The sequence below is a fragment of the Vulpes lagopus genome, chromosome 10, assembly GCF_018345385.1.
Source record: "Vulpes lagopus strain Blue_001 chromosome 10, ASM1834538v1, whole genome shotgun sequence".
NCBI lineage: Eukaryota > Metazoa > Chordata > Mammalia > Carnivora > Canidae > Vulpes > Vulpes lagopus.
This window is the reverse complement of record NC_054833.1, coordinates 61,090,750-61,118,402: the sequence shown is the minus strand read 5'-3', so window position 1 is coordinate 61,118,402 and position 27,653 is coordinate 61,090,750. Positions and strand designations below refer to the sequence as shown.

Genomic DNA, 27,653 nt, shown 5'->3' with positions numbered 1-27,653 from the left:
GCAGAATCCTCTGCTAAAGAAACCGCAGCCATGAGCGCGAGTTCAGACGCTGAGATGGCGGTTTTTGGCGAAGCCGCTCCCTTCCTCCGAAAATCCGAAAAGGAGCGGATCGAGGCCCAAAATAAGCCCTTCGATGCTAAAACATCCGTCTTTGTCGCGGAGCCCAAAGCCTCCTACGTGAAGAGCACCATACAGAGCAAGGAAGGAGGGAAAGTAACTGTGAAGACAGAAGGTGGAGCAGTAAGTAAACACAGAGAGGAAACGCTCCGGCTGTCTTTCTGGGTCTCCTCACTTGGAGGTGAAGCTCTACTTGCTGGGAAGCTCTAAGTCTCCTGCCACTATAGACACCCTTCTGGTCCATTACGGACACCCAGTTTGCACAGCAAAGGAGGTTCCCAGTGGTAACCTCAGGTCCCCCCTTCCCAGAAGCTCACAGGACTTCAACACACTAGAGTTAGCCGCCACCATATCCCTCACTCCCACTTCCCACTCTAAACCCCCAAACTTGGGGGAAGTAGAAGCCAGCTTCTCTGGTCAGGAAACTATTGTTAATTTCTTAGCTAAATAATGTATTAGTAATTTCCCGTAATGAACAGCCAGGAAAAATTAAAAATTCAGCCTATTAAAATAAGAATAAAAAAAATAAAAAAAAAAATAAATAAAAAAAATAAAAATAAAATAAGAATAAACCTGCGACAGGGGGATGTGGGAAGAAATAAAAATCTTTTAAAAAAAGTAGTATTCTAGTTTGTCATAGGAGACATATTTTCTTAGCATCAGACTCTGAAACAAATATAATTTCATGCCTTTATTTAAAGAATACTGAATAATATAATGGAAAGTGTCTGTAATGATAGTCTTATAAACAAAGCAAATAGACAAACCAACCCCACGTCCCACCATTTATATGAAGTGGTCTCTTGCTTTACTTGCCAGACTCTGACTGTCAGAGAGGACCAAGTCTTCCCCATGAACCCTCCGAAATATGACAAGATCGAGGACATGGCCATGATGACACACCTGCATGAGCCTGGAGTGCTGTACAACCTCAAAGAGCGTTATGCAGCCTGGATGATCTATGTTAGTGCCTTTCAGGATGTCCTTATTCTGTCTCTCTCTCTGAGTAAAGACAAGATCCACATGTTGCACTCTCTGGTTTTCTCAGACCTACTCGGGCCTCTTCTGCGTCACTGTCAACCCCTACAAGTGGCTGCCAGTGTACAACCCGGAGGTGGTGGCCGCCTACCGAGGCAAGAAGCGCCAGGAGGCTCCGCCCCACATCTTCTCCATCTCTGACAATGCCTATCAGTTCATGCTGACCGGTGAGTGAGTGACACACCTATTCACAAAAATGTGGAAACAGAACCCTTAACAAACAGACTGTCTGGGCTCTGATTATAATAATACATTGTAGCCGCATGGGGCTTCACTGTTTTCAAGAAACTTCCAAGAACTACAGTATCATATATTCTTCACAGCACTCATCCCCATGTTAGAGAGAGTAAAGGGAAGCTGGCTGAGTTCACTGATCTACCTGCCCAAGCTAACCCAGTTAGTAAGCAGAAGCCAGGCGGAAACAATTAATAGACCTCTGTAAACACGTCTGCTGCTTTCCCACAGGTTGTAATTTCTGATTTCAACAGGAGAAAAGTTCCAATCAATGATTTTAAAATAAGCACATCCACAGCGATCAAGGAACACAGTTACCAGCTACAGCTAGAAAGCTTTGTGAATTCTTATCTTTAAACAAACTGCCAGCCTTTAGGGTATAACCCGTGTAAATAAAGAGCTACCACTTTCCTCCTGATGATTCTGAAGCTTCTTCCTACTAGAATGGAAGAAAATAAAAATACCTCTTCCTCTGAAAATATTTTTGAAATTATATCAAACTCTGTTATTCCTGTCTTATCAAAGCATAAACAGCTTTGATATGCATTATAGGCCCAAATATGGCATTAAAACCTTTTATCTTCACACCAAATGTAGTGCCTTTGGAGATATTTTAAACTCCCGAGTTTCCTGTTGTTCCATAGAGTTTTGGAAACTGAAAGGGTTTTGTTCTTTTTTAGTTTTCATTTGCTTGTTCTGCTGCCCTTGTTTTTAAATCGTCTGTTGAAGAAGGGAGAAGAGAAAGGAATAAAATAGAAATCTTCCATTACAAATTAGCCAGCAATTCTATGAGGATTTCATGCTAGTAAACTGTTCTTTGGTTGTTAGCAGAAGCTAGCTACCTTCCAGAAATGATCCAAAGGCTGGCTCATTTCGGAGGGTTTAAGACTCAGCAGCTGCACTTACCCTGCTATGTATACCACTGCCCCACCAAGGTTTCCCATCCCCAAGCTTTGGGGCTGCTCCAAATTCACAGTTACTTAGGGCTCCCAAACATGACTTCTACATAAAACCACACCAAACTGCAGCATTTGACCTGGTTAATGTTATTTTGGCATTGCCAAAAGAGACTAAAACATTGTTCTCTTACTGGTGCTCCCATGAGATGTGATATGATCTCATAGTTTTTCTGCTACTAGAAAAAAAATCAATTTGAGTGTCTTCTAAAATCTGTGTCCACTGCTCTGAAGAGAACTCTGAAGTTCTCTAAAGTCTACACCTACATCAAAATAACATCCAGATTTATATCTATTTCTCCAGTATTTTTAGATATGAGAATTTATTCAAATAGAATTGGAGATCTAACATACCAGAAAATTGGTATAAATCCAATGTTATCAGTCATATAACTAGTGACAACATCTGTTTTTATCATTTAGAAATGTACATCAAGTTAAAAGGAACAGAAGACTAACTGAACACATTCACAATTCCAGATCCCTTCCCTATTTAGTGTTACCAGCAGTCACATTAGTCCTATCAAGACCTGGCAGGAGGCTAGGTAGCAGAAAAATAGAGAAAGTAGAAATCAGAAGACCTGAATATATTTGACCTTAACAAGCTATATAATTATTATTCAAAAAGTCACTGATTCCTCTCTGGGTCCTAGCTTCTTTATCTGTTTGTTAATTGAAAGAGTTTGGCCTCAGTAATTTCTGATTCCTCATGACTTCAAAATTCTATCATTCTTACTGAAGTATTGATAAATGAAATTATAAAATGCTTGGGATTTTCTTTAAAATAATCGAGGGAGAGGGCAGCCTGGGAGGCTCAGCGGTTTAGCATCACCTTCAGCCCAGGGCCTGATCCTGGAGACCTGGGATCCAGTCCCACATTGGGCTCCCTGCATGGAGCCTGCTTCTCCCTCTGCCTGTGTTTCTGCCTTTCTCTCTCTCTCTCTCTTTCTCATGACTAAATAAATAAAAAATATTTTAAAAAATCCAGGGAGAATGGGACAGGAAGGAGTATAGAGGATATAAAATTGGCCAAATGATAACAATTGTTGAAACTGTAGGATGGGGACATGGGGGGCTCTCTGTAATTGTCTCTCTGTGATACCTGTTTGAAATTTCTCATCACAAAGTCTTGAATAAGATACAAAAGGAAACAGATGATAGCTTGCCTCTCATTTTCACAAATTTTGCTCCAAGAGCCAAGCGCTCCTTGGGGACTAACCACCAAAACAAAATCATAGGTGACATCTTCAGAATGTCAGAAGAACAGCTGTGTTTGATCTAAATGGATTCAATAATCTTTATATTGAATATTCTTTCTTTTTTTTTGACTGGGGGTCTTGATTTCTCTTCCACAGATCGTGAGAACCAGTCCATCCTGATCACGTATGTGATTATTCCCTTATCTGATTTGTGGTGATTGTCATAGATATGGACAATGTGAGCTGCAGTCGTTATGATCTCTTCTCTTCTCTAACAGAGGAGAATCTGGTGCCGGGAAGACCGTGAACACCAAGCGTGTCATCCAGTACTTTGCAACAATTGCGGTCACTGGAGAGAAGAAGAAGGAAGAAGCTACTTCTGGCAAGATGCAGGTGAGTTTGGGGTCAGACTCAAGACTCTCAGGCTCTCAGAAAGTCTGGAGCCCCAGAGGTAAGGACTGCTCTTGCCTTTGCAGGGGACCCTTGAAGATCAGATCATCAGTGCCAACCCCCTACTGGAGGCCTTTGGCAATGCCAAGACTGTGAGGAATGACAACTCCTCTCGCTTTGTAAGTCTCCTGGTCACAGAAGGATCTTCTCAGCCCTTACATGCCAGAGATAGCGTGTCTGAATTATTTCAATTCAATCTTTCTGTGTGCTTCAACTTTTTAATACTTAATAATCTTTCTCTTTTCAAGGGTAAATTCATTAGAATACACTTTGGTACCACAGGGAAACTGGCTTCTGCAGATATTGAAACATGTGAGTAACAGGTCCACCGAAAATCAAAACAGAGAGAAAAATTATTTCATTTACAGAGCTATTCAGGAACACCTGGTATGCTCTGAGCCTGCTGCCAGTATTGCCCATAAGGTAATGCCAGACTTATCGAAATGCTCCGTCGACCTCCTCAGATTGATAGTTCTGGAATACATTCCTGAGATTCCTGCCACAGAAGTACCTTTGATATTTTTTTCCAAGAGACACGCTAGGGCTACTTCTGGGTTCCTATGAGTTACCTCTAGGTTTACATCTCTGTGATTTGCTCTTCATTTGAGCTTTGGTAGGTGTTTCTAAATAGCCACTCACCATGAAGTCTCAGATAACATGAGGAAGGAGAAGATATTACAGATCGATTATAATACAGGGTCACAGGATCCCCTTATTAAAAGTTTACTTTTACTAGATCAGACGGCTTCAGTCTCTGCTCTCAGGTGGTGAGGAACTTGGGTAGTTGCTGTATTTGGAATTCCAGTATGCAGCACCAAGATGACCAATCATTAGGGAGAAATCTCATTGAGTCTAACGTAATGCTCACAGTTTTAGCAAAAACACTGAGGTTCACTTAATATTTCAGCAACATTAGGACACCTGGGTGGCTCAGTCAGTTCAGCATCTGACTCTTGATTTCAGCTCAGATCATGACCTCAGGGTTGTGAGATTGAGACCAGCATCAGGCTCCACACTGGGTGTGGAACTTGCTTAAGATTCTCTCCCCATCTCCTTTAGCCTCTGTAACCTCCCCAATCTCCCCACCCACCCAAAAATATATATGTATTTATTTTCAGCAGCATTTTTACCCTAATTTAATACCTATTTCTATTTTCAGATCTTCTAGAAAAGTCTAGAGTTACTTTCCAGCTGAAGGCAGAAAGAAGCTACCATATTTTTTATCAGATCACTTCCAATAAGAAGCCAGATCTGATTGGTAAGAAAGAACTTAAATTCACAGATGAACATTAATATTTTTGTTAACAACTTCTAATATAAAATGTATACCTTGAATTGTATGTACTCAGAAATGCTCCTGATCACCACCAATCCATATGACTATGCCTTCGTCAGCCAAGGGGAGATCACAGTCCCCAGCATTGATGACCAAGAGGAGCTGATGGCTACAGATGTAAGTCACATACACATACACACACTGTAAAAAAAAAATTTTTATGTATGGGAACAGCCCACTGGAGGTGGACACAGTCAGTATAGGATACAGTATAAATTCTTTAAAATAAATTAATCTCTTCTGCCCTAAACTTTTGTCCTGTCATGTCTCCTGGCAGAGTGCCATTGACATCCTGGGCTTCACTCCTGAAGAGAAAGTCTCCATCTATAAGCTCACAGGGGCCGTGATGCATTATGGGAACATGAAGTTCAAGCAGAAGCAGCGGGAGGAGCAGGCCGAGCCAGATGGCACCGAAGGTTACCAGATGAATCTCCTTCTGGAGAATACAGCAGGAAAAAAAAAAAAAAAAAGAAGAAGCCTATTCTAAACTCATATCTCCATTATAGCTGAACTTCTGAAGGGCATATACATATTTACACACTGCACATTTTCCTCACTCCTTTTTCTCCCTCGTGTCCCCAAACCTCCATCATTTTTAAACAACCCAAATAAGTTAAAATGACCTAATAGGCACTTATAAAAATATATCTAAAAAAGCACAACTAGGGCCAGATGAGAGACAGAGAGAGAGAGAGAGAGAGAGAGAGAGAGAGAGAGAGATGGCACAGCACTCCTGCTCTGCCATGGCAATGGTGGCTAAGTACGAAAGACTACTTGGCATATTAGCTATTTCCACAGTAGCTCAGTAAACTAGTGGCTGGAGATACAGGATCTGCGCAACACAGAGCTGAGGGTGAAGGATGTCCCTAGATATCTGTGCGCATGTGTGCATTGTCTACATATGAACCCGTAGGCACTCTAGGCAGTCAGATAAGATAAGAACTGAGAAAGAAAAATCATGTATTCCATATGTGGAACATATAGGACCTACCAAGGAAGCTAAAGTTATCTGCTCCTTGAAGCCTTTCCCGACCACCCCAGCTTGACATATTCTCCCTCCTCTAAACTTTTCAGCAGTTACTGTGGTTCTTGACCTGTGACATTTATATTACAGTCCTTAGCAGAATTTCAGAACAAGACTCTGTAGGGGGCACACAGTGATATTTAGTATCCACATTGAAATTTAGTATCTAAATTGGGAGGAGTAAAACTGAAATAAGGATCTAAATATTCAGACCTTTATCTCTCTATAACAGCAAATATTAAGATTTATCTTTTCCTTCCAACCACACCTAATGTGTCTGCCTTAAGAGCAGGCACTGTGGCTTTTGTCTTACATAAAGTGTCATCATAAACACTGGACATATGTTAATTGTTGATGAATTTCTCATAAACTACTAGCAATAAAGTCTCCAAAGGCCAGCATAAGTGACCATTTATTAGCAAGTACGTGCTCTAATGCACAGGGAACCTCATCTGACTTTCTATAGAATCACTTAAAACATTTAAATAATAAAGAAAATGGATTGGAGAAAAATAGAAAATTAGGTTAAAAGGGATTTCCACCATTAAACATTTCTTAAATTGTGTCTCTGCAGTCGCTGACAAGGCAGCCTACCTCCAGAACCTGAACTCTGCTGACCTGCTCAAAGCCCTCTGCTACCCCAGGGTCAAGGTCGGCAACGAGTATGTCACCAAAGGCCAAACTGTGCAGCAGGTGAGTGCACGACCTCAATGAATGACACACATCCTAGGCCTTCTCAGCATGTCTTTGGTACGTCAACAATCACCACTCTGTCCATGAAGGTGTACAATGCAGTGGGCGCTCTGGCCAAGGCCGTCTACGAGAAGATGTTCCTGTGGATGGTCACCCGCATCAACCAGCAGCTGGACACCAAGCAGCCCAGGCAGTACTTCATCGGGGTCCTGGACATCGCTGGCTTTGAGATCTTTGATGTGAGTTGTCTTCGTATTAATAAAAAGAGAGACAAAAACAGAGTGGATTCTGATATACAGGTATTCCTGTACATGTACAAATCCACATTGCTTCCTCCAACACTGCACCCAGAACAGGAGTTACCTCCCAAATACCTAGGCAATAACAGAAATGTAATGATAACCATAATGGGCATTTGTGGAAGTGTCAGTATATTTCTGGCACTACACTAAACACTTTGAAATGTTACCTCATTTAATCTTTGAAACAACTCACTCAAGGGTAATAATACTACTACTAATTACATGTGGAGAAACAGAGATGCAGGAAAATCAAAACTCTTGCTAAAGAGCCATTTAAGGCACAGCCATTTAAGGCAAAGCCAGGACAGGAACCCAGATGCTTAGGGCATCTCCCATGGAGGAGAAGCACACAGAAAGGTCATAGTCTCTCCTGTTCCAGGTCCATCTGACACCTACTATTTCACCTCCAGGCCATCAGCTGCATCATGTGCAAAATGCGGGTGTAAGTTATTGCAAAGACTCTTTCAGATCATCAATTACTACACCACATCTGGTCCCTACTTTCACAGACCTGGCAAAGGGAATTTGCCAAATGTCTGATATGAAGAGGAGAAAATTTTGCCTATTATTCCATTTGCACATCAACTAAAAGGTCTTAGGATAAGCTTTCCTTATAATGAGACAGCCAAAAGTGAAAATGTGAACTTTATCCTGAATTAGAAGAATGGGATGGTAAAAAAAGTGAAGCTTTCCAATAAATTACTTTCAGCCTTAAATTTAAACTATAACTCATGGGACTATGATTGTACTTTTAATATATGTTATTGCTTATGCAGTCTAGAGCTGGGAAGGAGGTAGATCCTACCAGAAGTGTTGCTGTATAACTGCCACCAGTGCCTTTAAATAATGCCCAGAATTCATGATAAATGCTGTTGTCAAAAAATGATCATTTTTTTCCCCTGAGGACTTCTAAAAGAACAATAATTAGTTTAAATTTTATTTCATTACTGTATTCCATTTTTTTCAATAACATAATTTTTCAGTAATCAATTTTACTGCTAAAAAATCCATTTAATGTTGAAGATTTCATTTTATGCAGTTCAACAGCCTGGAGCAGCTGTGCATCAACTTCACCAATGAGAAACTGCAACAATTTTTCAACCACCACATGTTCGTGCTGGAGCAGGAGGAGTATAAGAAGGAGGGTATTGAGTGGACCTTCATCGACTTTGGGATGGACCTAGCTGCCTGCATTGAGCTTATTGAGAAGGTCTGTTTGACTCTTTGATTTCTTTTGTTTTGTTGTGTTGTGTTTTAAGTAGGCTCCATGCCCAGTGTGGAGCCCGATGCGGGGCTTGTACTCATGATCCTGAGATCAAGACCTGAGCTGAAATCAGGAGTCAGACACATAACTGACTGAGCTGCACAGGCGCCCCCGTCCATTTGACTTCTAAAGAAAGGCAAATTGCAAGGATAACTTTCCCAAGTGTCTGAAGCAATTCTAGAAAGTATCACTGTCACCCTGGAGGGGTATCAGAACAAACAGAATTACTATTTAGAACTTCCTCTTCTACATAAGAAGGAGCAGAGCTTTTAATTTCATTCTGTCCTAAAGTTTTGTTCTAACAGCAGTTCAAACCTGATTTTAAAACTTGATTGAGATGATTTGCTCCACCAGAACTACCTCACTAGTTTTGAATCTATCTCCATTAAGATCCAAGACATCAACAACATAAGTCTTTTTTTCTAAATAAAAATTAGTACACATATAATCCAGCTAGGACCTATATGAAAGATAATCTTTTTGGAAGTCAAGAAGTCTAATTGCTTATGATTTTCCATAATCTACCTTTAAGGAGATTAAATACAGAAAATGTTTTAAAAATAAGGTTAAGATTATTTTTATTATAAAATAATAAAAATATTTTATTTTTATAAAACATATATACATATAAACATCAGGTTAAGCCCGTAAATCCTCTTCAAAACAAAATAAAACAGTGACAATAGATTAATTCATTAAATAGGCAAAAATGCGTGAAAATATAGAACATTTTAACAAACTGCCCACACATGCTGTGCTGACATTTGGAGTTTGTACTCTGCTATTCTTTTAACTGAAAATGTTGCTATGGATTGAATAGGACAAGGAATGGTGGAAAAGTCACTCCAGTGATGATAAAAGGGTTTCTTTGTGAGCTATGACCCTAGTTTATTTTACATACATATTTTACTTGGCAGTTCTAATAATTCAGTCAGATACAGCCACCACATCTGCATCTTTTCGGAAAGATAGGTTGACACTAATGTCCACGTTTCTGAATCCAGCCACTGGGCATCTTTTCCATCCTGGAAGAGGAGTGCATGTTCCCCAAGGCCACAGACACCTCCTTCAAGAACAAGCTCTATGACCAGCACCTGGGCAAGTCTGCCAACTTCCAGAAGCCCAAAGTGGTCAAAGGCAAGGCTGAGGCACACTTCTCACTGATCCACTATGCTGGCACCGTGGACTACAACATTGGTGGCTGGCTTGACAAGAACAAGGACCCCCTAAATGACACTGTGGTCGGGCTGTACCAGAAGTCTGCAATGAAGACTCTGGCCAGTCTCTTTTCCACTTACGCTAGTGCTGAAGCAGGTACTCTCTGTGCTCTTAATCTAAATCAAGCCCATTCCCACAAAATGTTCATATAACATCACAGCCTCTAGGATTCTACTCTAATTGATGGGTTTTTCTTTCTACCTCAGACAGTGGTGCAAAGAAAGGTGCTAAGAAGAAGGGTTCTTCGTTCCAGACTGTATCAGCCCTTTTCAGGGTAAAGTACAAATTTCACCCAAAAACTCTATTCGGTTTCTATGAATTGTCATAATTATAGGGTTCAGAATAAATTAAGAGGGAATGGAATGTTCAAATATTCACTCTTATCATTCCAGAACCAATGCAATGCTTCTCTTATAGGGTCAGATGCTCTACCCATTATTCCTCATTATGATCACTGATGTGTTCAGGAATGCCAAAATATCCTCAGAAGCTTTCTTACTATGTAATCAGGCTAATTTTTAAAGAAGCATAGCTGAACTTCAAAGTTGTCCCTAAGGAAAGCTGTTCTCTTTATTCCACTAACGCTGCCCTTTGAGAATGATCCTGAGTTCCTCTTTGACAGTGAACCAGAGACACACTATTTAGCACATACTTCCATCACATGTTGGTCCTCTGAGGTGGATTCAATTTTTTGTAATGACTGAAAATCATCTAACGTCAAGCGTAGTAATTTATGTGGATGATTAACCTAGAAAATATCTCTTAAAATTAAAATAACAAATAATTTTACTACAAATAATGTGATTTTGTTAGGTAGCTTAAAAACAGACTCTTCCAAAGGGAAGTATGTGAAATGTCTGGACTCAGGGCTGCTTTGTCAGAATCTGTATAGCTAAGTCTCATTCCTTTTAAAACTAAAGGCTATATAACCCATCAATGAAATAGGGAAACTGGCCTGTTCTTTTCCTTTCTCACTACCAATCTGCATCATCTCACCAAGTAGACTCTTGCTTCATCAACTTATCCTTGCACACATCTTCAAGATTAGAAGCTCACAGTACTTATTCTCTCTCTTAATAGTTAACTGAGATATGAAAGAAAACAAAGCAACTTTGTCTTCTCTCAAAGAGTATACCTATAAAATATTAAGAAATATTTACATGTGAGTTTTCTATAGTTGAATAAAACATCATAATCAGTCATAAACAATTACTCTTTCTGGAATAACACCCCTCCCAAGATGCTTCAGGCTGTGAATCATTCCCAGGCACCCAATACCCACCTATACAAGATTATACAGTCTCAGGTTTTTAGATTCTTAAAAACAAAACAAAGCAAAACAAAAACAGTACAAAACAAGAAGACAGGTCCCAGGGATAATAATAAACTTGAGAGGAAGGAATGGTAAAGGCAGGACAAGCACTAACCTAGGTTCCCAATGTAAACTACTGTGAAAATTACTAGCACTGAGACAGATGGAAGAGGTTTTAGAGGTAATCTCAACTCTTTTCGAATTAAAGCCCAGAGAGACGAAGAGAATTTTACAGAGTCAAGCAGCTCATTAGTGGCAGAATGAGACCACAGTCTTTTGTCTGATTCCCAGTCGAAAACAATTCCTGTGCATCAAGGATATGGGATTTGCAGTTTGTTTATAGAATAGATCCTAGGTGTTATAAATGAATACCCTGGAGAGCTACATTTCTTCCGAGCACTTTGGCCTTGTGGTTATTTGTCAGGCTAGAATTCTGGAGACCTTAAAAATACAGACCAATTGAAGCCTCACAGGCTTATCCCTAACAGTTAAGCAAGTGCCTAGGTTCACACCAAATAATTAAAAAAAAGCAATCCAAGATAAAACTTTCTCATCAAGTCCCTTCTGTCTGGTTTTCTAGGAAAATTTAAATAAACTGATGACCAATCTGAGGAGCACTCACCCCCACTTTGTACGGTGCATCATCCCCAATGAAACCAAAACACCAGGTAAGACACTTCTGATACCCAAACAAGCGCCAGGATGTTTGCTTTAGACCATGAAATAAGGCATGTGTATTCTTCCTCTTAGGGGCCATGGAGCATGAACTTGTCCTGCATCAGCTGCGGTGTAACGGTGTGCTGGAAGGGATCCGCATCTGCAGGAAGGGGTTCCCAAGCAGGATCCTTTATGGGGATTTTAAACAAAGGCCAGTCACTCTTTGCTGTATTTCACTGAATGCTGTGAACACTTTATCATCTTAATCGTTGTCTTTTGTTCATTGTATTTCATGCCCCCTGCTTAGTAAATTGTAAAATTGAGAAATCAGATGATAAAGTCTTGTGGAAACAGGACAGGATAACAGTTTGGAAGAGATGGTATTTCTTACAAACAGGAAGAAGGTGTGCATTAGACTACAGAAAAATCACATTGTTTTACTATTTGAACTTATAGGACAGCTGGATTTTCTACTTTTACTTTTTTTCTCACATCTTTGCTGATACTTCCTTTTTGGGTCATTTGGTCTCCCCATATAATCATACTTCCCTAATCATTCTTTTCTTTGTTTGACTGAACAGATACAAAGTTTTAAATGCAAGTGCTATCCCAGAGGGACAGTTCATCGACAGCAAGAAGGCTTCTGAGAAACTTCTTGCCTCTATTGATATTGATCACACCCAGTATAAATTTGGACATACCAAGGTATAGCTGCCATTTATTCCTACCTGATCCGTACCCTTCTGCTATTTCTGTATCTCCTGTACCACGAAGAAGACTAATGATTCTCCTTTTCTCCAGGTTTTCTTCAAAGCTGGCCTTCTGGGTCTTCTAGAAGAAATGAGAGATGAAAAGTTGTCCCAAATTATAACAAGAACCCAAGCCGTCTGCAGGGGATTCCTAATGAGGGTAGAATATCAGAAGATGTTGCAAAGGAGGTAACAACCATGCAGATCATCTGTTTAGTAAAGAGAGTCCTTTCGGACTATCACTCAGCCTTTCTCATTTATTAACTTTCATTTTGTGGCTAATAAATGCTTCTTGTGCAGTTCAGAACTCACTCTTAAAATATATCTGCCTTTGCTTAAACCCTCATACTTGGACTCCCTTCAATTTCTCCTGGTCCAAGCACCTCGCATAGAGCTACCTGAATAATTTGCAATAAGCATGATTTTCATCATGCCATATCTCAGTCTGGGGACCCCTACCTACCCACCCCCACACCCCTCCCCCACTCAGCCTCTCATGTCAAATCCAAGTTGCTGTGCGTGGCTGTCTGGGGTCTCTGTATTCCCCAGCTCATCTGTCATTCCCAATCATACAGCTTTTTCCAGCTAGGCTAAACAATTTGCTTATCTCCTGTTTCCATGTTTGCCCCAGCCTTTCTCCTCATCCTAATTTACCTATTTACCAATTCAGAACTTGCACTTCTCCTTTCTCCAATGAGCCTCATTCAGCTGTATCTACCCAGCACTACTGCATTCCCTGCCCCCACCACACACACACATTTTGCATTCATTTTGCTTCTCTGTGCTTATTGGATTTGCATTATAAGTGTTCCCAAGTCCTTCCCATGTGTCTACATTATGGTTTGTGTCATGGTATTTGCATTCTCAGAGTCATGGTTCTTGTAATTTGGACCTATACAGAAATAGAATTTACATTTTAATAAGCTTGAAAAGGCATTACAGATTGCTACAAGATAGTCAAACCTTGCTAGTCTAGTGCTACAGTTTACAGAAGGGGTATATTTTATTACTATTTAAAACTTGTATTTAAAAGAAACAAATCTGCATGCTCAATGCATGTTAAATTGCTTGCGGATACTAACAATCTAATTAAGCATATAAGAATGAGACATTTGAAAGAATCTGAGAAAAGCCAGTGTATTATCTGAAGAAGCTAACAAAAGTTTTTGAGTGGATACTTCAGTGATAATCAAAATAAGAGGAAAGGCTTCAAGAAAGATGTGCTAAATCCTAAGTTCCTCAGATGAGGCAACTTTGAAAGCACCCAGCATCATCTCACAGCTCACTCCATAGGCCAATGGCCCAGCGGCACAACCAATTCACAACTGCCACATCCACTCCCAAATCACTAGTATTATAATAGCTCAAATGATCTTAAATTGGTATGTGTTGTTTATATGTGCAAAGCATTCCTGCTCTCAAGTCTGCTCCTTTGCTAGTGTGGCAGGGTCGTGAGAACACAATTATTCAACATGAGCAGTACACATTAGCAACATGATTACACTGAGCACTAGTTTGAGTGTGTCTGTGTCTATATAAAGCCTGCATTTAGCATATACAAAATCTGATTGATCATTTACACCTGGGATCATCACAAGGGGAACCTGCATGTAAAATAAAAAGTGATGATAACACTGCCCCTAATGGATGGATCTACACTGATATTTTTACGTCATTTCAGAGAAGCCCTTTTCTGCATCCAGTACAATATACGTGCCTTCATGAACGTCAAGCACTGGCCCTGGATGAGGCTCTTCTTCAAGATCAAACCCCTTCTCAAGAGCGCAGAGACCGAGAAGGAGATGGCCACCATGAAGGAAGAGTTTCAGAAAACCAAAGATGAGCTTGCCAAGTCAGAGGCGAAAAGGAAGGAACTGGAGGAAAAAATGGTCACTCTCTTAAAAGAGAAAAATGACCTGCAGCTCCAGGTTCAATCTGTGAGTATTCTGAATGTTGCATGTTACTGAAGCATTTCTGGAAGGCATATGCACTTTGGATTTACAAATAGCCTTGTTTTAAAAAAGAATATCTCAAGTTACTTTTTTAAGGATTTCGCTCATCTTTCAGTAGTCCTATGAGGAAGATACACACAATGATTTCCAAATTACAAATGGAAAAGGGAGGACTGAAGAACATATTCACCAGTATCATAAATCTAGCAACCATGAGGAAGAATTTAAACGCCATGCCCCAGATCTCAGTCAGATATCGCACCCATTTGCCTTGCATACCTCATCTCAGCCTTACAAGGATTGTCTTAGTCTCCGAACACACGTCTATGAGATTGTTTTGAAATTAAAGCCATTATTTTTTAAATTCAATTAGCTAACATACAGTACATCATTAGTTTCAGAGGTAGTGTCCAATAATTTATCAGTTGTGAATTATTTGTGATAAGCAAATTGTTTAGCCTGGCTGGAAAAGGCTTTGTGGTTGGGAATGGCAGATGAGCTGGGGAATACAGAGAGCCCTGACAGCCATGCACAGCAACTTGGATTTGACAATGCTCGTTACATCACATGCCCTCCTTAACACCTGTCACCCAATTTACCCATCCCCCCCACCAACCTCCCCTCCAGCAACCCTTTGTTTCCTATGATTAAGAGTTTCTGGTTTGTTTCCCTTTCTGATTTTGTCCTGTTTTATTTTTCTCTCCCTTCCCCCATGATCCTCTGCACTGTTTTTTATATTCCACATGAGTGAAACCATATAATAAATGTCTTTCTCTGACTGACATATTTCACTCAGCATAATACCTTCCAGTTCTATCTATCCACATCGATGTAAATGACAAGACTCATCCTTTCTGATGGCTAAGTAATATTCCATTGAGTGTATATACACACACACACACACACACACACACACACACAATCTTCTTTATCTATTCATCCATCGAAGGACATCTGGGCTCTTTCCATAGTTTGGCTATTGTGGACACTGTTGCTATAAACACTGGGGTGCCGGTGCCCCTTATTCTTATTTCTCTCCATGCCTAACCCCTGAGATTTAGCTCAGTAAATCTGTTTGCAGTTACATGAACTAAGCAACCAGGGTGTGAGGTAGAGCCAAGTTCCCTCTGTGATTCTTCCCAGTTTTTTTTTTTTTTAAATGAGAAGCAGTTAAAAGCCTAGAAGGAATTTTCTTCCTATTTTTTCTTCTTGTCTTTTTTTTTAAATTTTTATTTTATTTATGATAGTCACGCAGAAAGAGACAGAGAGAGAGAGAGGCAGAGACATAGGCAGAGGGAGAAGCAGGCTCCATGCACCAGGAGCCCGATGTGGGATTTGATCCCGGGTCTCCAGGATTGCGCCCTGGGTCAAAGGCAGGCGCCAAACCGCTGCGCCACCCAGGGATCCCGATTCTTCCCAGTTCTTAAGGCTTCTGTTTACTTGGCTCAGGAAGGAGCTGTAATCAGAATAGGGGATAGTTTGGACCAGTGTTCTGGCCAAGCATAATTGCCCATTTCTATGGTCCAGAAGCCCACCAGTGTCATAAAGAAACCTGTGAAAAGAATAGTTTACCCCCAAATTTTAAGCTATCAACTTTCCCTTCTGATACTTTCACTTACATGAAGGCTGTATTTTCCCTAAAACACATGACCAACAGCCTCTTCACAGTTCTTACCATCGGTCAGGGAGAGAACACTTATGAATGCATCACTATTAAAAATAAAAGCAAAGGAACCCTGGGAAGTTCCCTATTATCATCTGTTTAAGCATTTAAAACACATAATCTATGAACAAAACACTGAGTGAGAAGTTAAAGAAATTCCCCAGGCCAGAGTACTTTAATAAGGCTGAGCTGATTTTTATTTGAGTTTTTCAGTTACTCATAAAAACTCTATGGAGCTATGTAATGCCTTAAAATTATATTTTCTTGCATATTCTAAAATTCATGTTGAGACTAAAAGGTGATCCTTAAGATGGAAATGAAAACTGTGGACAGTTACAGCACTGCTATGGACTATCAGGAAGGTTGTAAGCATATAACAAATGTGCATGAAAATGTATTCACAGGCATAAAATTATTTAAGTTCTTTTTCTTTCCTTTTTAAAATTCAGTCTAACAACTAGTTGCTTGAGGTGAACAGGGAATGATCAAAACCAAATCCAACCAATCTAAATCAAAATCTTTGAATATTGCAGCTGAAATGTTCCTAGCAATCGTTTATTCCCACCTCCTCAACTACATGAGAAAATTGAGAATAAAGGAATAAAGTCATTTGCCTATGTTCATCCATATGGAGGAAATACTGAGACAAGAACTCAGGCTTCCCGTGGCCTATCACTCCTCTAGACACTACTTTGTACTCAACTGCTTCAAACCAATCATTTTTCACATTAATTTGTTTCTAAATCTATAGTCTCGCTTTTAATTAGCTCCATTTCTCCAGGCCATGTAATAATGTTCAATTAAGTTTAATTTATATTCATACTGAAGAAGTTACCAGCATTCAGCAAACACTACTATATTGTGCAAAGAACAAGTTCAAAATTGTAACAAGTTCTCTAAAGACCTTAATGAATCTCTCCACAGGAAGCTGACGCCTTGGCTGATGCAGAGGAAAGGTGTGAACAACTGATTAAAAACAAAATCCAGCTGGAGGCCAAGATCAAGGAGGTGACTGAAAGAGCAGAGGATGAAGAGGAGATCAATGCTGAGCTGACAGCCAAGAAGAGGAAACTGGAAGATGAGTGTTCAGAGCTCAAGAAAGATATTGACGACCTTGAGCTGACCCTGGCCAAGGTCGAAAAGGAGAAGCATGCCACAGAGAACAAGGTATGAAACATATTCTGTTCCACCACAGAGAGATTCTGCCCCCCTAGTAAGCTGCTTTAGAGCAGGTATCATTTCTTTAATTTTTCAAGGTAAAAAACCTCACAGAAGAGATGGCAGGCCTGGATGAAACCATCGCAAAGCTGACCAAGGAGAAGAAGGCCCTCCAAGAGGCCCACCAGCAGACCCTGGATGACCTGCAGGCAGAAGAGGACAAAGTCAACACCCTGACCAAAGCTAAAACCAAGCTAGAGCAGCAAGTGGATGATGTAAGTGTGTTTCTGATTATACACTGGAAGGATTTTTTTTTTAAATACATTTTCAGTATTTAATACGTTTTCCTTTCTCATTAGCTTGAAGGGTCTCTAGAGCAAGAAAGGAAACTTCGAATGGATCTAGAAAGGGCAAAGAGAAAACTAGAGGGAGACCTAAAATTGGCCCAAGAATCCACAATGGATGCCGAAAATGACAAGCAGCAACTTGATGAGAAACTCAAGAAGTAGGCACTCCAGAAAAAAATTCCATGTGATACCATCTTTCAATTCAGGAGTACTAATATGTCTTGTTCTTCTGTCTAAAGGAAAGAATTTGAAATCAGCAATCTGCTAAGCAAAATTGAAGATGAGCAAGCAATAGAAATTCAACTACAGAAGAAGATCAAAGAACTGCAGGTGAACCACCTCCCCTTCATTTTTTCTCTGTACGCCAAAAGCCCTGAGGTTGAGATGAGTTTATGTTACTGTGCATGTGTTACTCCCAGGCCCGCATCGAGGAGCTGGAGGAGGAAATCGAGGCAGAGCGCGCCTCCAGGGCCAAAGCAGAGAAGCAGCGCTCTGACCTCTCCCGGGAACTGGAGGAGATCAGTGAGCGCCTGGAAGAAGCTGGCGGGGCCACATCTGCCCAGATTGAGATGAACAAGAAGCGGGAGGCCGAGTTCCAGAAGATGCGCAGGGACCTGGAGGAGGCCACCCTGCAGCACGAAGCCACAGCGGCTACCCTGAGAAAGAAGCACGCGGACAGTGTGGCTGAGCTCGGGGAGCAGATAGACAACCTGCAGAGGGTCAAGCAGAAGCTGGAGAAGGAGAAGAGCGAGATGAAGATGGAGATCGATGACCTTGCCAGTAATGCAGAGACCATTTCCAAAGCCAAGGTACCCAATACCATCTCTAAATGATGGTAACATTCATTGTTCTGTCACTAAACATTGTTTGCTAGCAGTTTATAGCACTAATCTAGTATTTCCTATTCTAATATATTCCATTCTATGTCAGTTTTGTTAGTGCTTACTTATGACCTATTAAGACTATTTCAAAATCCCCTTTAATCAAGTGTCAATATCACTGGAAAAAATGAATGGGCTCTAACAATGGTCACTTCAGGGACATTCCATACTCACCATGCTTGAATCCTAGCCTGTCCCATCAAGTTTGTGCCATAACTTTCCACTCACACTTGAGTTTATTCACTCTAAATATACCTGAAGAATCAAGTTTTAACGTTTTTGTTTGTTTTTTACTGCATTCAATGTCTCATCTTTCACTGCTACATGTCCTGTAGGGGAACCTTGAAAAGATGTGTCGCACTCTAGAAGATCAGGTGAGTGAACTTAAGACCAAGGAAGAGGAGCAGCAACGGCTGATCAATGACCTGACAGCTCAGAGAGCGCGTCTGCAGACAGAAGCAGGTGGGGACTTTTCCCTGGACTCTGAAACTGCATGCTAGATAAAAGTGATTCCAGGGGTTCTGAAGAAACAGCAATACTCCCTCCCATTTTACAGAGGAATAAACAAATTGTTAGAATCTGCTGAGCAGGTCAAAAAGAATACAAAGCAAGAATTGACAGGATAGTTTACTTGCTACACTCCTGTGCTATCTGTGCTTTTTACTGCCAGTACTAATCAGTTCTAAACTCATATTTACAAGCAGATAAAGTATATATTTGATATATAAATAAATGTATAGGTATACACAGGTATGAAAGCTTAAGCTTATTTTTATGCTGTTAACCAATTCATTTACTTCTATTATTCTTAGGTGAGTATTCCCGACAATTAGATGAAAAAGATGCTTTAGTCTCTCAGCTTTCAAGAAGCAAACAAGCATCTACACAGCAGATTGAGGAGCTGAAACGTCAGCTGGAGGAAGAAACTAAAGTGAGTTTTACCAAAGATCATCTTGGCTGAGCAAATCTAAACATGTCCATTCAGATTCTACTCTGGGTATGTAAATTATGTATCACTAAATAAATGAATTTAAGTCACGAAACTAGTCCTCCTGCAGGCCAAGAACGCCCTGGCCCACGCCCTGCAGTCCTCCCGCCATGACTGTGACCTGCTGCGGGAACAGTATGAGGAGGAGCAGGAGGGCAAGGCCGAGCTGCAGAGGGTGCTGTCCAAGGCCAACAGCGAGGTGGCCCAGTGGAGGACCAAATATGAGACGGACGCCATCCAGCGCACCGAGGAGTTGGAGGAGGCCAAGTACGTGCTGCAAACGCTGAGGGAGGAAAAGAACATGGTTTCCTAGCTGCACAACTCAGCAGCAATCCTGAACACTATGATGATGATGTTGTTGATGGTAACAACAGCAACAGCACACACTAAATTTACTGAGAGGACACTATGTGTCAAGTATTTATATATACCCATTAGCTCATTTAGTTTTCATAGCAACATCATGTTTTATCCCTATGTTCAAACAAGGGAACAGGATTTGAGAGGTTAACCAACCAACCCAAGGGCACATGATTAATACACAGTATGGCTAGGATTAGAACCAGATATTCTGACTCCAGAGACCACCTTCTTCAGTCCTGCAGTAGGAAGACACAGCTCTCCAACCTCATGCTGGAGGCCACTAAACTGTACATAATGTCCAGGGCTGGCCTAAATAAAATAAAGCTTAGTCTCATAGATCAAGTATAGATCAAAGAGGACCTTCAAGTAGATCTTCTTGGGCTTCAGGGTTAAAGGCTTTCCTATACCTTAAAGATGCAGAACTGGCACATGATGGGGCAATGAAGAATATAGGTGACTCAGAAGGAATCACCATGCTTCACCTGCTTTTTGTCACAAAGTTTCTAAAGAAACTTTCCCTGGTTTTCTCTAGGGAAAAAGTACATAAATGAAATAGAAAGTCTAAGAAAGCAAATAAATAGTCTCAGTACATTTTTGCTCAATAAAATACCTAGTTAGCCTCATATCCTTTCTGGAATGAGAGAAGACATTTACACCACTCAGCAAAATTGTCCTGGATAATCATTTTCTGCAACCATACTCAATCCTGAAGTCCTGAAAGCCCTGAATTACTTATGTAGTAAGACACATACAATGGAGCACTAACAGCAGCCTCAAAGAACTGAATCCAGGTGCTCACCACTTTGGACCTTTTCATACAGGACCAATCAAGAAAGCAGTTCTGGATGCCACAGTTTGAGTAACGATATGTTACCTGCCATTGTAGAAGTAGGACTGTCAAAGGGGCCTAGGGTGTTATCTCTTGTCGCTGTTCTAAACCACTCTCCATAACTGCCTGGCTAACGTTTCAGGAAGAAGCTGGCCCAGCGTCTGCAGGAAGCTGAGGAGCACGTAGAAGCTGTGAACGCCAAATGTGCTTCCCTGGAGAAGACAAAGCAGCGGCTCCAAAATGAGGTGGAGGACCTCATGCTGGACGTGGAGAGATCTAATGCTGCCTGCGCTGCTCTTGACAAAAAGCAGAGGAACTTTGACAAGGTGCCCAGGCCTACTTAATAAACTTCATCAATGTTTTATGTGGTCTCCCTTTTTCCTTGCAGCAGCTGACAATCTGCTGCTTTTTAGGTTCTGGCAGAGTGGAAACAGAAGTATGAGGAAACTCAGGCTGAACTGGAGGCCTCCCAGAAGGAGGCTCGCACTCTCAGCACTGAGCTGTTCAAGGTCAAGAATGCCTATGAGGAATCCCTAGATCAAGTGGAAACCCTAAAGAGAGAGAACAAGAACTTGCAGCGTGAGTGCTCTTGAACTTCCAACGGCCCTGGCAAGAGCTGGCAGTTAGGTTCCCTGTTACCTCAGTCTGACTACTACTCTCTTGTCTGTTCATCCACAGAGGAGATTTCTGACCTCACTGAGCAGATTGCTGAGGGAGGGAAGCAAATCCATGAATTGGAGAAAATAAAGAAGCAAGTGGAACAAGAGAAATGTGACATTCAGGCTGCCTTAGAGGAAGCAGAAGTACGTATTACCAGGTTGTGAGGAAAATTCAAAGACATAAGTGAAAATACTCAATGTGAGCAATGGACCCATTATTACAGAGCTGGTGGGAATATGAACTCGTATAGCTTTATGAAGGACAATTTGGCAATAGTTATCAAAAGCCTTAAAAAGTAATACTATGACCCACCACTTTTGTAAGAATCTATCTCAAGAAAATTACCTTCAATAGAGGTAAATCTTTAAGCACAAAGATGTCTAATCCAAGAACAAGATGAAGCAAACTATGGAACATTCATTATGATGCAATTGTATACAACCATTAAATATAATTAATATAGAGAAATATTTATGGTAGACATTAATTTTTAAAGTGAAGACACATTTGAATATACACTATAATTTCATCACCCAAAAATATATATAAGTAGGAAAAAAGACTAGAAACAATGTACCACATTAAAACGATTATCATTGGGTGGGGGGGCACAATAGGAGGTTTTTCTTTGTTTTTATATATTGCTCTATGTCCTACAGTGAACATACATTTTATAATCAGAAAAATGTTTTAAAACTGAGAATTCCTACAAACATTTTAATGTAAAAAACAGATTAAGAGTTCATGTTTAGTACGAGTTTAACTGTAAGTTTTGTTAGTACTCACATAAATAATATTTATATAGCACTTCATACTCTATAAAGCACCTTTATTACAGAACTGCCCTGTATGATCTATGACTGAATACACAAACAAAAAAAATGAATTTACCTAGCAGTTCCTGGAACTGTTGTATTGAAATTTATAAAATCAGACAAATTGATGTAAGAGTTCAGCTCACAAGGGAATATACTCCAAATATTCAAGTTATTTTCCATCATTAACTGATCATTGTTTTGTTAAGGCATCTCTTGAACACGAAGAGGGAAAGATTCTGCGCATCCAGCTAGAGCTGAACCAAGTCAAGTCTGAAGTCGACAGGAAAATTGCAGAGAAGGATGAAGAAATTGACCAGCTGAAGAGAAACCACATCAGGATCATGGAGTCGATGCAGAGCACCCTCGATGCTGAGATCAGGAGCAGGAATGATGCTCTGAGAGTCAAGAAGAAGATGGAGGGAGACCTCAATGAGATGGAGATCCAGCTGAATCATGCCAACCGCTTGGCTGCAGAGAGTTTGAGGAACTACAGGAACACCCAAAGCATCCTGAAGGTAAACAGGTCCACATAAATAGCTAAGTCAGGCAAATGACCTGTTCTCCATTCAGCAAAGTATCTTTGTGCTAAACAATCTAGTTTTTTCTTTTAACAAATTATGCAGCTCACAGTATGGAAACAGCTAAATGAAATGTGCACAGAATATATTTTTACAGAAATGCTATATAAAAAAACAGAAGCCCCAAGATAAGCTTTGATATGAAAGAAAGTACAAGACTTTGGTACCAATAAGCCTGAAGTGGAGCCTTAGTTGTGTTACTTAATGGCTGCCTGATTTTAGGCAAATGAGTTAAACCTCTCAGAACCTCTGCTGCTGCTTCTACAAAATAAGAATGAAACTACTCACCTCATAGGGTTCCTGTGAGAACCAAATGAGATAACAGATGTCAAGTACTGGGGGGAGCATATGGAAAACAGTCTATAAATGACAGCCACTGGTTACTCACACATGAAAAAAATAACCAGTTAATGGCATAAATAGAATGACAATCTGTCTCCTGATCATTCTTGCTCACCTAAGCCAGTGACATCACCATTTTCACACTAATTCAAATAACAGGCCAGTCATTTCCTGCTCCTGGCACCAGCACCTTCTTCCAGTTCACCTCCACGGATGTTCACATCCTCTTCAGAGTGTCTATGGCTTTTTTTTTTTTTTTTTAACTTGACAGGACGCTCAGCTCCACCTGGATGATGCTCTCCGAGGCCAGGAGGACCTGAAGGAGCAGCTGGCCATGGTGGAGCGCAAAGCCAACCTGCTGCAGGCTGAGATCGAGGAGCTGAGAGCCACTCTGGAGCAGACAGAGAGGAGCAGGAAAACTGCAGAGCAGGAGCTCCTAGATGCCAGTGAGCGCGTCCAGCTCCTCCACACCCAGGTAAGACCTTCGCATCAAACAAATGTTGGTGTACGGTTAAGTGATGGATCCATTACCTAACAGGGAAATACTCCATTTAATAATTATGTGTATAATTATACTGGAAAATAGTGGGGAAATACTCCATTTTAATACAAAATGTGTATATTTTAAAAAAGGATGGGGGATATGCTCTAAAATACTAACTGCAGTTATCTTGGAATGATAGGATTGTAGGCGATATTTTGGTTATGTGTTCCTCAGACTTTCTACCAAGAAAAAGGAGAACATTTTATTTAAAACTGGGTTTGACTCTTTAGATTATTTTGAAAACCATGATGTAGAATAAACTTGAATAAACATGATCTGTTAACTCCAAAATCCAAAAATGTGCCATGTAGTGTTTCTCGTCGGGAGTCCTTCTGCGTTTAGTATTGTGCTTACTGTCCTTGTGTCCTACAGGACACTGTTGATGTGCCTGGACATTAAATGCAGTAGCACTGGGTAGTCATTTTCACAAGCAAAAATATCTACCTACAAATATTTCCAAATACCCATTACAGCAGTGTTGATTCCCTCTGAGAACCACTGGGTTAGAATTTAAAATGTTTTCATAAAACTAATTCAGTATTCCCCCAGGGAGCAAACTATAAAAGTTAACAGAGAACAGATCCTTTCTAACTAAAAAACTCCCAATGCCAGGCACTCACAAAAAGAATTCATTGTTTTCTATTATTTCCAACCTTTTAAGAATAGAATATTAGTAAGGTCTGACTGAAATATAATTGAAAGAGTAATTAGTATTGGCATTCTTAAAAATCCCAAGTCCTTATGCAAAAATTAGACAGACAAGGGGACCGGGGGGGAGAGGCATGTTCCGACTTTTCAAATGATTAATATTTTGCACTGAACAAATATTTAAAGCTGAATAGTAAACTTGCCATTAGGTCCCCTGCACAAGCCAACAAGTAAGACATCTATAAAAGCCCACATTGGCAAATAGCAAGTCTTTGAAATTCTGATGGACTATTTTTAACAGAATACCAGCCTGATCAACACCAAGAAAAAATTGGAAAATGATGTTTCACAACTCCAGAGTGAAGTGGAGGAAGTCATTCAAGAATCACGTAATGCAGAAGAGAAGGCCAAGAAGGCCATCACAGATGTGAGCAAGATAAGCACTTGTTTTACTGATACACGTGTGTTACCTGCCATTACTAGATTTCCTTATTGTCCTGGTGTATTTACTAATCAGGCGGCCATGATGGCCGAGGAGCTGAAGAAGGAGCAGGACACCAGTGCCCACCTGGAGCGGATGAAGAAGAACATGGAGCAGACAGTGAAGGACCTGCAGCATCGTCTGGACGAGGCTGAGCAGCTGGCCCTGAAGGGTGGGAAGAAGCAGATCCAGAAACTGGAGGCCAGGGTGGGTCTCTCAATCTCTCAATCTTTCGGAATCTGGGAAGGGGCTAAGGGGACTCCCCCTATCTCTCTCTCTCCCTACATATTGATGCCCATCTTCGTCCTGAGGCTGAGGACATCCACTCAGTATCTTCAGCAGGTCCTGAGCTAATTAATAGCCCCCAAGATTGGCTGCATATGTATCTTTCTTGATTGTAGGTACATGAGCTTGAAGGAGAGGTTGAAAGTGAGCAGAAACGTAATGCTGAGGCTGTTAAAGGTTTGCGGAAACACGAGAGAAGAGTAAAAGAACTCACCTACCAGGTAAGGGGAATAGTTTTTTAGAATATCCAGACTTCCTGCCCAAAGGGAAACTGACAATCTGGTAACTATGTGGTACTCACAGTCAGATCCACGTGAACTTGATATATAAATACAAGGGCAAATGATAGAACTGTTTATCCTAAGCTAGGAAAGGCATGGAGGCCTTTGAAAACAGCAATACCAGAAAAAAGGACATAGGTTTTAAAGTCAGATAAACTAAATATTAGTTCTAATTTGGCCTCTCTTAATTTTTGAACTTGGGTAAGTTACTTAATACCCTAAACCTTAGTTTCATTCCCTATAAAACAGAGTAACAACATGTAGGGAGTAGGGAGGTGATATTACAGAACATGTGTAGAAGCCCCTAACACAGCACCCACATATGGTGATGTTCAGCAAAAATAGCTACTATTAATACTATGGAGGAAGTCTCAGCATTGACCAAGTTTACCCCAGGCCCACCTGCCATCATACCAAAGTGATTTATTTTACTACCTGTAGGAGGCTCATTTCATTGTACTGAATGCAGATTGTTTTTCAAACCCCCAGACTGAGGAAGACCGCAAGAATGTCCTCAGGCTGCAGGACTTGGTAGATAAATTACAGGCGAAGGTGAAATCATACAAGAGACAAGCTGAGGAGGCTGTGAGTATCTTTAAGCCCTTCAGAGAAGAAGAAAGCTTCTTTTGGGGTAGAAAGTGTATTAAGAAAAAGAAAGAAAAGAAAAAAGAAAAGAAAAGAAAAGAAAAGAAAAGAAAAGAAAAGAAAAGAAAAGAAAAAGTATTAAGAGAATGTGTCAATGAGAAAAAAAGCAAAATAAAATATACCACTCATATTATAAATATGAATTTATGCCCAAATCCTGATTATAGAATAAGACTTCAAGAGGAGGTATTTTTATTAAGCAATTTGTGAGCACTGTGGGGAAAAAACGAAGTTCTAAATAACCCACCTTACTTGATAACTGCAAAGAATATACCATCCCAACTCTAATCCATAATAAATACTCTTCTCCTTCTAGAAATGCACAAAATCAAGTATTCTCAAGAGTCCAACATAAATCTTTACCCCAACTGACTCATTCACACACTACCAGTGTCAGCAGGGGCTCCTCTCTCCACACGTCCTGTGGCAAATAAGAACATGCTAGAAGATTCTCCAGCTTCCCTTTTCCTGAGTGTTCCCCATTCTTCTAAACACAATGTGGTAGGTAGAAAGCAGACAGGAAGTTAAGAGAGCTTCTTATCCCCACCGCCTACACAGACAGGAAGTTAAGAGAGGGAAAAGGAGAGGAGAGGCTCAAATGGTAATTAGTAAAACCAACAGCTGCATGCTTCTTTCCAGACCAACTTTTCCCCTTTCTCCATTTACCAGAGTTACCAACATATATGGCAAAACTGGTTAAGTGAGGTTGTCCCAAAGTTAAAATTTGACCTTGCATTTACTTATTAAACTCTGTCAGGGCATATGGCTCTCTTCCTCCTTTTGACCCAGTCCACGTATCACAAACAGATTTCATATACACATGGGTGTTATATACTAACGTTATCTTTCCACTTCAGAAGTGTTTCTTCCTTCGTTCTTTAGAATGAAAAAAATACATAATTGAAGTTACAAATTCTGTCCAGATTTGAAGTCAGGCATGGCAAGCAGACCATAAGAAGGATATATCTGAGTTGAGGAGGGAATTCTGTTTGGTGACAAGTACAGTAACCACAAACCCTAATTCTCACAATTTTATCTTACTTCTTAGGAGGAACAATCCAACACTAATCTTGCTAAATTCCGCAAGCTCCAGCACGAGCTGGAGGAGGCCGAGGAGCGGGCTGACATTGCCGAGTCCCAGGTCAACAAGTTGCGGGTGAAGAGCCGAGAGGTTCACACGAAAATCAGTGCAGAGTGAACACATCTGCCTGATGCTGCCAAGGGGCTGAAGAAATGCACAGAATGTGCTATTCTAGGCCACTTGTTTTTCTCTTAATGCTGAATAAATAAAAACTCTAGTAAACTTATAAATTAAAGCAAACTCATTTTTTCATTTGCAAATTATGTACTCTCAAGTATAGTTCTCACCTAGCTATTTTTTATACTACATATGGCTTTGCCAAGCATTCAATATTTTGTATCTCCATCACCACCCAGCATCCCCTTTCCCACCCCTACTACTCCCCATATACACATACAAGTATCTTTTGCTCGACTTCAATTTATTAACTCTCTCTAGATCATTACAAATTATTAAGGAAGACATTCCCTAAGGCTGCCTCTCTAGACAGGGTCCATTGATTGATCCACTTCACAAGTAGTTATGGAGCATCTACTCTGTGCTAGGCACTGTTTTTTTTT

At 40.5% G+C, this 27,653-nt stretch overlaps 1 protein-coding gene across 1 annotated transcript; it reads left to right on the top strand.

Moving 5' to 3' along the window:
* Positions 1 to 27,290, top strand: MYH8 (myosin heavy chain 8). The gene is made up of 38 exons (XM_041772187.1): positions 1 to 240; positions 937 to 1,080; positions 1,166 to 1,322; positions 3,701 to 3,728; positions 3,823 to 3,937; positions 4,021 to 4,113; positions 4,243 to 4,306; positions 5,154 to 5,252; positions 5,344 to 5,447; positions 5,608 to 5,746; positions 6,929 to 7,047; positions 7,137 to 7,286; positions 8,389 to 8,559; positions 9,618 to 9,927; positions 10,038 to 10,105; positions 11,724 to 11,811; positions 11,894 to 12,011; positions 12,382 to 12,505; positions 12,602 to 12,738; positions 14,231 to 14,486; positions 17,089 to 17,331; positions 17,421 to 17,597; positions 17,682 to 17,827; positions 17,909 to 17,999; positions 18,089 to 18,478; positions 18,886 to 19,012; positions 19,363 to 19,481; positions 19,609 to 19,805; positions 20,873 to 21,056; positions 21,144 to 21,309; positions 21,409 to 21,533; positions 22,415 to 22,723; positions 23,400 to 23,603; positions 24,622 to 24,747; positions 24,838 to 25,008; positions 25,203 to 25,307; positions 25,857 to 25,952; positions 27,061 to 27,290. Exons 1-38 carry the CDS (start codon positions 31 to 33, stop codon positions 27,208 to 27,210), a joined length of 5,820 nt encoding a protein of 1,939 aa, XP_041628121.1. The 5' UTR covers positions 1 to 30; the 3' UTR covers positions 27,211 to 27,290.
* The last annotated feature ends 363 nt before the right edge of the window (positions 27,291 to 27,653 follow it).